Source organism: Physella acuta, unplaced genomic scaffold (assembly GCF_028476545.2).
Source record: "Physella acuta isolate Inbredline_101_S28 unplaced genomic scaffold, ASM2847654v3 ptg001287l, whole genome shotgun sequence".
Taxonomy (NCBI): domain Eukaryota; kingdom Metazoa; phylum Mollusca; class Gastropoda; family Physidae; genus Physella; species Physella acuta.
The window spans coordinates 31880-45285 of NW_026732802.1; the positions used below are offsets into that span (position 1 = coordinate 31880).

Sequence of the window (13406 nt, forward strand, 5' to 3'; positions counted from 1 at the left end):
CGTGAATGGATTTTTCAAAGTTATGACACTGGTTTAGGTAAAAAATAAATTGCTGTAATAATTGTGAACTTTCAACATTGTAACATGCACATGACTTTGTTGGGCTATACTACATCAAACAAAATAAAAATTTGCTGCCATTTGAAACTATCGATGCAAAAATATTCGTTTCTGCTGTAGTTTAAATGAACCAGGTGACGATAGAACCAGTGTTTCTTCCAGACTTTTTTCTCCGGGGGGGGGGGGGGGGGGGGGGGACGACTAAATTTTCCGTGGGGGGGGGGGGTGGGGCGGACACTGATAAAAGTATTTTCTATATAAATTCCATTTCGTTCGGGGGACGGTAGACTTTCTTCGGGTCGGCGGATTCCCCCCCCCCCCCCCCGAAGAGATGAATGGAGGAACTCTAAAGATACCTGTAGAGAGAAAAAGAACAGTTAAAAACCACACTCCCAGTGATACAAAGATTAATACGCAAATAAATACGCCTAAGATCTATATCATACTATAATATATGCATTTTATATATTTAAAAAACAACTAATGTTAGCTATGTATCTAATTTGTGAACAACGAAAATGTTTAACTTGGTAATGCAGCTCTAAATTAGATTTTTTTTAAAATATAATTTCTACCTCTTTTGGCGTCTACATGGGGCAGCTCTGGGCGCCCCACCCCCCTCCATCTAGCCTACACCATTGAACCAGGGAGTAAACGGACCTGCAAACACTTGGGATTTCGAAGTGTTTACAGTGTAGTTTGAGCAAATTCTGCGGTCGTCTTGTTGACGCCTGTAGTAGCCCGAGCTACAGACTGAATTCACTTAGAGTAAGATTCAGACTAAAAACATTTTAAAAAAGCATTTTAATCACAGGATACGAGACACACAAAGGGGGGGGGGGGGGACAGTCAGCGTTCTGCAGCTGCAGCAGTTAAAGTTGAACCCACTAAAGATGTGGAAAACGAGCCAGGCACTCTTCTAACGAAAGCCTACTTTAAAAACAACTTGAATTTATTTATCAAACTCCGCCCCCCCCCCCCCCTCGCCTGCTGCCAGAACAACTGTCTAAGTATTATTATTATTATAGAGTAGCCGGTAGTTCAATAAAGTTTACAATAAAGTTGAAGAAATATTGAAAGTAAAGAAAACTTGTAGCTTAATGTAGCTTAGATAAGCAATCATTTCACTTACTATGAATTATTTACAAATTTTACAAAGTGTTCGCGTTTCAATGTGACATCTTAACTAATTTTTAAAATTTATTTTTACTTGTAAACAGCCCCATAGGGGTTATTAATAAATAACGTCACGCTTTTTTTGACGATTTTTACCTCCCCTTTCCCCTCCGTCACACATCGTCACAAAAAGCCAGACCCCCACCCCTAAATTGACGTCACACCTCAGCCTACAACCCCCCTCAAAATTGCAGTTGGATTTTTCTTAAAACATCGATATTTTTCCAAAATCTTGTCTAACTCTGTCAATATAGAGTATTTTAATTTTAATCAATTCCTATTGCAATTTATTAAAAACAGTTTTCTAAAACGCGAAATAACGTCTTAAATTAGTTTTTAACATTGCTTTTTTATAATGCAAAAGTGTGACGTCGCACCATCTAAACCTCCCCCCTCCCCCTCATCACACACCGTCACAAAATTGCGGACCCCCTCCCCCTTCGAGAGTGACGTCATTTATGGACGACCCCCTACTGGTGTTTCTACACATGCATGCCTTTTTTTTTTTTTAACTTTAAGGAAACACATGCGAATATAGGCGTAAAATATAAATTAAAGCTTATCGCCCATGTGACACTACGCCATCAAGGGATGATTTCGTAACAAAACATTACGCGATTCCTTTTTTTTTCTCGAAAATTACTCCAGGTTTATATTTCTATAGAGGTTTTTTTTATTTCTACTGTTGTTTTCGACATAAGTAAATATAATAATTTCTAAAACGACGCGGTGCAACTTTAACAAAAATTAAAAGCCGAAAGCTACCCAGCGCACACAAACGCCTCCTATGCATTCTGTTTCATTGATAAGTTCTTACAGGATTCATTCATGAATAGAGCGTGCACGTGCCCTCTAAATTAACCCTTCCTTGCTCATCTAAAGTTATTGCCAATGCCAACCTTTACATCCCCAAATTCCTTTCACACCTGTAGCCTAGGCGGAGTGGTTTAGGGGTACGGATATACATTTAGAATTTGAATAAATTTATAATTGTTTCACATTGAGCTATTTTGGGATTATTTTGTTTTTTTCCAAATATAACACGGCGCAAGATGTCTATTTAAAAAAAAAAAAACTTATCACAAGACGTATAGGAGAGGATATAAGTTAGGAAAAAATATTTTTGTTGGGCAAGGCGGAAATCTAGATAGTTTTATTGGCGAAGGGACAAGATAAGCGGAGAAGCGCGAGCTAAGACGGCTGGTGCGATTGGCTGGCCGATGCCAGAACGTGCACCCCTTTACTTGTTGTGCTCGTTGCTCGTGCGCCTTCTTCTTCCCCACTCTACCTAAGCCATCCGTGGAATTTCTGCCAAAAATAGATCCTGGCGTTGACCCATCTTGAAGAATGTTAGGTTTCAAGGTGTGACTAGCTGCCAAACAGAATTACACTGGAAAAAGAGGCTAATAATGACTTTGACCATGTCGCCGAGTTACGTCCCTCGCGGCCCCCTTTGATGTCAGCCTCCAAGTCGTCACTGGGAAAGGTGAGAGCCTGAGAAGCCGTGTGACAGGTGATAAGTATTGTGTTTAGTTTTGTGATCCCAAACCAGAACCGCTGTTGCTTGCTGTTGCAGACAGCCAACGATCGCAGCGGCGCCATTCGCTGAATCCAGTGCGAGGGCAGCTAATTTCAACATGGCGGAGTGGGAATATTATACTTAGAGGTGAGTTCGGTTAGCAAATAGAGCAAAGAAAATAGGAATATTGTTTTTACTAAGTTTACATGTTGTTATTTTCAGTCGTTTATTAGATATATTCTTTGTTTTGCATTTTTATTCGAAGAGCATTTGTTAACTAACTTTTAATGTCCTAACAGGCATAAAGAAAAGTTTTGTAAACTTTATAATCAATGAATTTTATTCGACTGTTGTTATCATGGATGGCTAGCCTAACTTTAGAATTTCTTGCACACTTCCTTTTTTGTTGCTGCTTATTATTGATGTGCAGTTAGATTTTTTTTTTTAAATACAGAGCAATACAAGATAGAGTTGCATGCTCACTCTTCAATTTGATTTTTTAACGATGATATTGTTAGTTGTTTTTGTCATTTATTTTAAGATTTAGAAAACGAATATGAATTTATTTTGGCGAAACTTTCTCAAACAGAAATTAAGTCCAGCCTAGCAAAAACTTAGATCCCAACACAATACAAGCCAAATATATTTGAAACCAAATTAATTAAAACATTAAAATAATATAGATTAACACATCTGATTTAGCATCAGTATTTTTAACAATGTAAGACAACATTAAAACAGTAAAAAGATAATTTATTAGTTAGGCCTAACTAAACTTTATTAGGAATGCCTAGGCAAGGCATTTTATTTCATATAGATTGTGATATTATAGGCCCTATACATTGTGATTGTTGTTGTTGATGAAAATATTGGCTCATAAATAGGGAATAGTTTAAAGATCTAATCTCTAATGGTATAGTTATAATCTACTTTAATTTTTAGTGTTAATAATAATTAATATCTCACATTATTCAATATTTATCTTTTTTTAAATGTACATAGAATTAATACTTAATACATACGAATTATAAATTAGGCCTAATCATTTTTAATATACAGTTGACAGTCTTCCAACTAATCAATTAATGATAAAAAATAATCATGCATATCAGTTATACTGTATCATATCTATATATTGTTAGGACACTGTAAGTTTATGTAAATCATTCTGCAGTCGTCTGATATTATATACCTAGTAACACTTTTTTTATAGGAAAATATATAAAAAGTAAAGTACCCTTTTGAAATCGACATATATATAACCTGAATTTTACCACCCCTTTCCACATGTCAATTTCCTGCAAAAGCCACTGAGCTACAGAAGGTCTAGTAAGGGATGTTTTATTTTATTAATTTTTTATGTAAGGAAGTGGAGAGTTGAAATGAACAAATTACTGAAATTTTTTGGCATTGGCAAAATTGTCAGTGTTTACGTTATTTAACATGTCTGTAATTTTAATAAATATTTTAATAAATATTGCATTATGTTAATTGTTGAGCAGGTATTATCAGTTATCATATTTTAAGAATATTCTGTATTTCTCTGTATGGGGTTGTCCATAAATGACATCACACTCATAGGGAGGAAGTGTGTCCGTAACTTTGTTATGGTGTGTGGGGAGGTTCAGTTGGTGTGATGTCACACTTTTGCATTATAAATTATCGCAATTGTCCGTATGGAAATTGCGCTAAAAAGTAATTAGAAAACGAATTTTAGCCGTTATTTTGCATTTTAGAAAACTGTTTTAATAAATTGTAATAGGAATTGATTAAAATACTCCATGTTGACAGGGTTCAGACAAGGTTTTTTGAAAAATATCGTATTTTAAGAAAAATTCAACTGCACTTTTGAGGGGGGTTGTAGGCTGACGTGTGATGTAATTTTAATGGGGGGGGGGGGGGGTCTGGCTTTTTGTGACAATGTGTGACAGAAGGGAGGGGGAGGTCAAAATTGTCAAAAAAAAGCATGATGTTATATATGGATGGTCCCTATGGAGCAAAGGCCAACAACAGAAATCCACCATTCACAGTTTAATACTAACCAGTGATTCTTATCAGCCATTATTTTATTAATAATACGTTAATTGGGAAACCTGCTATATTTGTAGAAATGAGGGTTGAAGTACATGAAGACTATTGTTTTTAGCTGTACTTACCATCAACTATGGGGGTGAAGTGCAAAAAAAACCCTTTTTTCTCACAAAAGATGCCCTGTAATATTTTTTTAGAGGAAATAATTGGGGCTTTTCTAACAAATCATAATTGATTTAAACAAATTCTATAAATTAGTTTATTGAATTATCGCACTTTATTATTATTTATTTAAAATCTGAAACACTATGTAATCTATAAGGTAAAAGTTGTTCCGTATATATGTATGGTGGTCTTGGTTGGACAAAGGCTATGGAGCAAATCCAAAAAGAAAATCACTGTCTAGTTGACACGTAATACTCAGAGGCATAGCAAGCCCTCCCGGCGCCTGGGGACAAACTTTGAATTTGCCCCCCCCCCCCCCCCCCCCCCATATATATATTTTTCATATTTATAATTCAAAACTGCAGCTAAAATCAGCTTTTACTTTTTTTTTCAACCCATTTTGGTGCCTCCCTTAGTGTCGGCGCCAGACGACATATGTAACACCCCCCCCCCCCCATAGCTACGCCTCTGGTAATACTTGTGTTAGAGGGATACCCTTCCAGCATTACAATTAAGAATGAAGAAGAAAAAAAATCTGCCCGTGGGTTTGAACTCATGACTTCAACCATAAACTTTATCTGCCCAACCACACTGGCCCCTACTTTAGTTTGAGTCTATTACAATGTTGAAAACAAAGAATTTAAAAAAAAAATTAACTGCTTGTTTATTATACAAACATGACCATGAAATTAGGTTTGTTATAAGACAATTTGTGTATTCAATCAATAAAAAATGTTGCTTTATGGATTAAAAAGAATCTTATTTATAAACAGTCTATGAGAGGGTTCTACAACTATGAGTCATAGAGTGCAAGTCATCAGTTATTCCTTTTTTACTGTTATTATTGATGCTTATTGTTTAGCTTTACCCTGACTAATACAGTATAATTCTACTTTATTTAATGATATCCTTCATTTTTCTGATAAATCTGATTCACAAAATGTTTTTTCTGAATCATTGATCAGTGCCTTCCTTTAACTAGTCCTGCTTTAAGCAAAAATATGTCATTCATTATAATGAGTCACCCCTCATAAATGCACATGTTTTTGTTAATATTCTTTACACATAACCATCTGTATTAATCATTTGGGCTAACATAGTTATGAATATCATCAACAGGTACAAATGGAATGAAAAACAAAAAAAAATGGATGAAAGAATTGGACTTCTTTTAGAAATAGGATAGACACACTTCTTCTATTTAAGAAAGTTTTTTTAAAATTTAGCTTTGTGTGTGAGATATAGTTTTATGTACATGAAAAAAATCAAGAGGTGAAAGTTTCAGAATTTTTTTCCCAACATCCATGAAAACAAGAAGCTGAAATCATGGAAGGAGATGAAGACAAATTATTACAGAAATCAGTTTCTTCACCAAAAGTAAGCAGGCCAAAATTGCCTCATTTTGCTGGATCAGGTAGTCGATCAATTAGTCCTCGTTCAAAAACCGACCCTGGTCGTGGGGAAATCAAAGCTATCATGGAAGATATCATGAATTTGAAAAAGACGGACTGGAAAACATTCAGTCGATCCCGAACAGCTCCACTACCTAAAGGCAAGTCTTTATCAACCAACACATCCCCAAATGCTTCCCCTCGGATTGGATCTCCAGTGTCAGAAGAGTCTAGGAGTTTATCACGCGACAGGAGTAGAAGCTTAAAGCTACTCACTGACCGCTTAAAAAATAAAAATTCCAAACAGACTGTTTCAGAAGAATCAAAGCCGTCTGAAACAGTAGTTGTTTCACGAACAATCGAGCTGCAATCCCCGGTAAAGCCAAATGAACAGAGTACTGCTCTTCCTAATGTTCCTGGATCAAGTTTTGAGCCGGGTGGGAGCCCCAGAAGAAGTCCAGAGAGACGTTCAGTGGAAAGAACGTACGAACAAATTCCTGAATCTCCTGAGGATGTAGAGCAAGAAGAGTTAGAAGGGACAAAGTCCCCTCTAGCCGCTTCCTCTGATGAAAGCTTTCGATCAGCGCCAGAAAGTGTTCCAGAAGACTCGCATGTTGTGCATGAGAAGAGCCCTGAGGGTGACTACCAGAGGACATGGGAGAAGTCCCCAGACAGTGATGGCGGAGAGAGCACGAGGTCTCAGGAAGACTTCAGCAAGGTCAAAGAGCTTCAGGATAAACTTCCAGAAGACGAGGGAGCCTGCGACAGCGGTGACCATTCGGCCCCAGTCATCAGTACTTACATTTATCATCCTATTCCACGCAACTCAAAATTCTTACAGCTCGCTGCTACCAAGCCTCCAAAACGTTACCCATCAGAAAGAAGATCTGGCATTGCAATGCTCTCACCTCGACCTAAAATGGGCTCTGTTGGTAAAGCCGGGGGTGAGGAGTCTAAATCCCCTGAGCCTCACTTCCCAGAAGACCAGCCTCACCAAAGAATTCAGCGTCGAAGTGGCTCTGGCAAGTCAAGCGCACAACTAAAATCGCCTCGGGTTGTAACGCATCCGCCTCGCTGTAAAACACCACAGAAGGACAGTCAGTGTATGGACACTAATGGATTCACAGCAGGGAAATCCAGTGCAGAAATGGAAGAGGAGCAAAAACAGAGCAGCCATATTTCTGCAACGGAGTCTGCTGGCGAGATGTCTGATGATAATTTTCAGGATGTAGCAGAAACCATTGCAGCAGACAGCACTGATGTTTCTGATCGCAAAAATGGTAAGTCTACCAAACAGAAATCCAAAAGTGATCCCAGCGGAGATCGAGCTCGTGATAACCTTGACTTTCCTTTAAATATAGAAACTCCACAGTTTCGAAGTGCTCCTTTGCTCTCTAAAGAAGACTTGGAAGCATTAGGAATAGATAAAACATTGATCTTAGGAGACGCTGACAGCAAACAGAAATCTCAATCAGAAATTATTCTTTCAACGCCTTCCAACATGGGAGAGGAGGTTCTGGATTACCACAGTTCAGCCGGGGAGGACGATGAAGGTGGCAGTGGTGATTTCAAAACATCAGACACCACCACAGACTGTGAAGTGGCTCATAGCACATCCAAATTTTCTATTTCACCGGCGGTGTCTGCGCCAGTGACCCCACACGGTCCTTCGCCCTCGCCCAGCTACACACTAGAATGCCCTTCCAACCTCCTGAGTGTGCCTCTAACTTCAGGCCCAGGAAGGAAGCCTAACATTTTCCGCAGTGCTAGTTCCGCTAGTGTTTTACAGAGCAGAAAGCCTGTAGGAACTCCATTAAGAGACAAAGATGTTGTTCGAAAGTACAGTATTACTTCAGATGAGGCAATGCTTAATTCTAAATCATCGGCAAACTTGGTTCCAGACTTTCTGCCCATTGGAGATACTGGCAATGCTGCGTCGATGCCTGCTGTATGGAATAAGGATAGACTTTCTAGCACAGCAGATTCGCCAGAAAGAGAACCAGGATTTATTAAGGTAAGGATTTGTTACTTTTAATGTAATATGTGTTGTTTTAATAATTTAAATATTCTGTCTTAGTTTGCCAAATAAGCACGTCTTTGACTGTCTTGTGATTGTCTTAGCTTGGCAAGTTGTAGTCTTGTCTAATGTCCTGTCATAGTTTGTCAAATAGTCCACTATGTTAAGCTGTCATAGCTTATCAATGTGTCTTAGCTAATCAAATTGGCTTAGCTTGTTAAAGTTGACTTAAGACACGATCTTATTTAAGATCATTTAATTCTACCCCACCCATATGGAATGCGACGTCACTAAAAATAACATCAACATTGTTTTTACTTCTGACAATAAAATAATATAAAAACTGCTAAAAAAACAACTAAATGTATGCTTTGTTACATTTTATAGCTCCCCTGTCCCTCTTACACCTAAATCTTCATCCCCTCCCCTCTCCCTGTCATTGCAAACGTGACGTCATTTATGGGGTTAAGAAAATCTGACGTCAAACTTTCGTTTAAAAAAAATAGCGTTGTATTTTTTTAAGTGTTAAATTAAAATATACCTAATTTAGACCTGGATTTTTACTTTTATTAAAAATGTAAATTGGCTTAATGATCAGCGATAAAAAGTAACATAGCCATCATATCGTTAGCAATAGAATGTATTTTTAATTAGGCCCTATTGGCTATTCCTTGTTGTTAAATGGAAACGACACTATTTTGGTAATGAATTCCTATTTCAATAAAAAAATTATTGCTTGGGGGGGAGGGGGGTGTGCGTGAAGTGTGACGTCATTTAAGGGGAAGAATGTCTTTGTGGCTGTGGGGAGAGAAAAAAGGGGAGAGGGCGGATAAAAAAAAAAGAACGTTATTTCTGCATGTCTCTTTAGCTTTTCCAATTGTTTAGCCTTTTTAGTCATTTGCATAGGAATGGTGGTACGTGCTTATATGAGGAATTAAATTCACCAAATGTGTTGTCCTTTTGCTTGAAAGTCTATATGTAGTCTATAGGTAATTAACGTTCACTAAGTAGTATAAACTCGCAAATAAATGTAGATCTATATCGCCCGTGAGCCGTACAAAATGTATCTAGATGTAGACCTCGTATCCAGATGGGAGGGAATAATCGTGTGTCCAGTGGCGTAACAACCGTGTAACCAAGCTGGACAAAGTCCATGGGCCCCCGAGATCCCAAATCTCCCGAGCTGTTTAAGCAAATAAATCTAGCCCTTGAAACCACTCTCTCTTTGAAGGGTGTGGGGAAATTGCGAGACGCGAAAAGCGAAATGGCGAGGCGGGAAAATGCGAGAAGGGCGCGAAAACGGTCGGTCACGTGACTTTTTTGTCTCGCATTTTACCACAAGCAGATACTTACGCTGGGTGGTGTTGAAATGCGAAGATTTCTGCGAAAAATTTACCGCACCCGATTTTCAGTGGTATTTGGTCCAGACTTCAAAGACGTTTCGTTTACATTGTTAAAACTTCCGATTTTTCCGTCGCTAGACATACTGATGATTTGTCAACTCCCCCCATCTTTTGTGTCGACTTAGAATACCACCTTGTTCGAAACCGACGGAAATACCGCCGACGATAGATCAACTTCTGTCTTTTGTGTGGAACGCCGAGGCCGCCTGATTTACCGTCTTTGAAGATCGCCGTGCCCGGATCCGCTGCCGCCGCAAACATATTTTCTATTGTTGCATAGAAATTTTGTATTATAGCCGCCGCCTACGATTTTTTTCTAGCTTTTTTTACCATATAAATCTAAGCACAAGGAAATGCCTACATCATTTGGATACAACAAAATAAAGTGACGTCACCGATATTATCAGTTGCTCGTGCTATATCATAAGCTATGGGCCTACTTCAAATATTTTTAAAACCAAGTTGAACTTATCTGAATTTTTTGGTTTTGGTGGTGGTGTTATTTGGGGTCTTCCATAAATGACGTCACACTCGTAAGGGGGGGGGTCTGTAATTTTATGACGATGTGTGATGAGGGGGAGGAGGGGGGGGGGGGTAGATGTGAAGTCACACTATAAAAAAGCAATGTTAGAAAAATAATTTTAGACGTTTTTTCTCGTTTTAGAAAACTGTTTTAATACATTGTAATAGGAATTGATTAAAATACTCAATTTTGACCGAAATTAGACAAGATTTTGGGAAAATATCGATGTTTTAAAAAAACTCAACTGCTGGTGACAACAATGAGCAAGACATTGCCAAAATTACAGAAATGATAAAAAATACAAATTATAAAAAACGGAAAACAGATGTTGAGCGTGCGGGTGCCAGTGTTGTTTGTGGGATGAACAAGGAGGTCAACTGTGATGAGAATGTGAAATGTTGTGAATGTGGATTGGAAGAAGTAGCAAAAGAAAAATGTATAAATGGGAGTCTAATGAACTGGGTTGGGTGTACTATGTGTGAAAGATGGTGTCACGAGGTGTGTTTGAGGACTGTTTCAGAAGATTTTGTTTGTAAATTTTGTTTGTAATTAAAATTACTTAATAAAAAAATAAATTGCACTTTTTAGAATTGTTTATACTTTTACACTTTTTGCAAGTACAAAAATCCATAAATAGATGTTGCAAAATATCTCTCCTGCTGACAAGATTATACCAATTCACAATGACACAGCTCACGTTTGTATAAACATGAGCGGGCTAGATTTTTAAATTAATGCCGACTGAGACGGGATTTTCCTCTCGCTAACAAGAGCGGGCGATGACAGTAGCACAGCAACGATGTTAGGATTTTTAAATAGATAGATCTAGATATAGATCTATCTATCTTCTTAGTATCTAGATAAAAAATAACAACATACAACACTCGTGTTAAAGGGTATGGCTAAATGCTTGTTTATTTTTAAAATATTTTTAAAAATAATTGAAATAAATAAAGATGGAATAAAAAGGAAAAAACATTTTTCGCAAAAAGTGTCTCGCTATTTACCCTTAATTCCGCAGGTATGTCTCGCATTACCTTCTCGCATTTTCCCGCCTCGCCATTTCGCTTTTCGCGTCTCGCAATTTCCCCACACCCCTCTTTGAAAATTATTTCTTTAAATTATTAGTATTGGAAAGAGGAGTGTGATCCAGCCAATTTCTTGTAAAACAAAATTATTCGAGACTTAACAAGCTTCTGTTTAAAGTTTTTAAAAAATACTAGTAGTTCTAGTTAAAAAATGGAAAGATTTCAAGTAAATTGTGTCTTTTTGATTTAATCGAGCAAGATAAGATTAAGTATTTTTAAGTTTTCCAGTTACTTTTAGTTGGAAGGCACCGCCCCACCCCCGAAGAAACTCTACCGCCCCCCCCCCCTCGACCGAAATGGAATTTATATAGAAAATATATACTTTTGACAGTGTCCGCCCCCTCCCCCCCCCCCCCCGAAAATTTCAAGTGCACCCCCGGAGAAAAAAGAAAATAGTCTGGAAGAAACACTGTTTCCACCTACTTTTAATAGATATATCTGCCGTTAAAACTACAGTAAAAACCAGCGTATGATACGGCAGTGTTTCTTTCAGATCGTTGGGGGGGGGGGGGGGTAATTGTAGAAGAGATGTCTGAAACTGATGATTCGGGGGGGGGGGGTCATTGCCCCCCCCCCTTTTAATGTCCACTGGCCTACTTCGGCTCTGTTAGGCAATTGCGTGTGTCAGTATAAAAAGATTGTCGTATCTTCCATGTTAAGAAATTACAGAATTTTAACAAAATGAGCTTTCACTCGTTTTGTACAGTTCACCACTTTCACAATTTCGTGACGCTAGCCAAAACGAATAAATAATCCCAATCAAGTACAGTGGGTCAAATGAAGATCCTCGACTATTTAAATATTTACCACTGTTCCATCTAGTTTGACAAGGGTGGAAACGCATTGTAGGTGTAGGGTTAGTTTCTTTTCGTGCGATGCTATTAATTTGATCTCAAGTGGCTTGCTGCCAAGCCAACAGTACCGAACATAAACATTAAGTACGAGTTATTTAAAAAAAAGCGCGTTATTCGTTAGTCTTACAGTACTCGCTTTCAGTTTAGAGATACGTCGTGTGCGTGTTGTATAGAGGAAGTGTCAGGCCATTTTTTTTTTATATTTAAAAAAAAATTACTCGCAAGGGAGAGAAAAAACAACACCCTTGATTACAATGCTCTCCTGTCTTCCTTTTGCTCCCCACCGCCACCACCCCAATTTTTTTATACATGTCATGGTTGCCGCAGACCTTGTATTTTTTTTATCACATAAATTATTTGAAGAAAATAAAATTAGCTTCCGCTGTCTTTTTACGTGTGCGGGGTTGTGTCAGTGAACGGTGTGTGGAGCTGTGAATCCAGGTGTACCTGTCTGTGTCAGTGAACGGTGTGTGGAGCTGTGAATCCAGGTGTACCTGTCTGTGTCAGTGAACGGTGTGTGGAGCTGTGAATCCAGGTGTACCTGCCTGTGTCAGTGAACGGTGTGTGGAGCTGTGAATCCAGGTGTACCTGTCTGTGTCAGTGAACGGTGTGTGGAGCTGTGAATCCAGGTGTACCTGTCTGTGTCAGTGAACGGTGTGTGGAGCTGTGAATCCAGGTGTACCTGTCTGTGTCAGTGAACGGTGTGTGGAGCTGTGAATCCAGGTGTACCTGTCTGTGTCAGTGTGTCAGTGAACGGTGTGTGGAGCTGTGAATCCAGGTGTACCTGTCTGTGTCAGTGTGTCAGTGAACGGTGTGTGGAGCTGTGAATCCAGGTGTACCTGTCTGTGTCAGTGTGTCAGTGAACGGTGTGTGGAGCTGTGAATCCAAGTGTACCTGTCTGTGTCAGTGTGTCAGTGAACGGTGTGTGGAGCTGTGAATCCAGGTGTACCTGTCTGTGTCAGTGAACGGTGTCTGGAGCTGTGAATCCAGGTGTACCTGTCTGTGTCAGTGAACGGTGTGTGGAGCTGTGAATCCAGGTGTACCTGTCTGTGTCAGTGAACGGTGTGTGGAGCTGTGAATCCAGGTGTACCTGTGTCAGTGTGTCAGTGAACGGTGTGTGGAGCTGTGAATCCAGGTGTACATGTCTGTGTCAGTGAACGGTGTGTGGAGCTGTGAATC

The 13406-nt window shown here is 38.8% G+C and overlaps 1 protein-coding gene across 5 annotated transcripts in view; it reads left to right on the plus strand.

Moving 5' to 3' along the window:
* The first annotated feature begins 2526 nt into the window (after window positions 1–2526).
* Window positions 2527–13406, plus strand: part of LOC131958061 (rho guanine nucleotide exchange factor 17) — a 43350-nt gene continuing 32470 nt past the window's right edge. For 2 of the 5 annotated variants that reach the window (XM_059322955.1, XM_059322960.1), the window contains exons 1-2: window positions 2527–2902; window positions 6071–8356. In XM_059322955.1, the coding sequence (XP_059178938.1) occupies window positions 6278–8356 (2079 nt within the window). In that variant the 5' untranslated portion in view covers window positions 2527–2902; window positions 6071–6277. Of the gene's footprint in view, window positions 2903–3146; window positions 3269–6070; window positions 8357–13406 lie in introns of those variants that run through there. The other 3 variants (XM_059322956.1, XM_059322958.1, XM_059322959.1) reach the window with 3 other exon arrangements.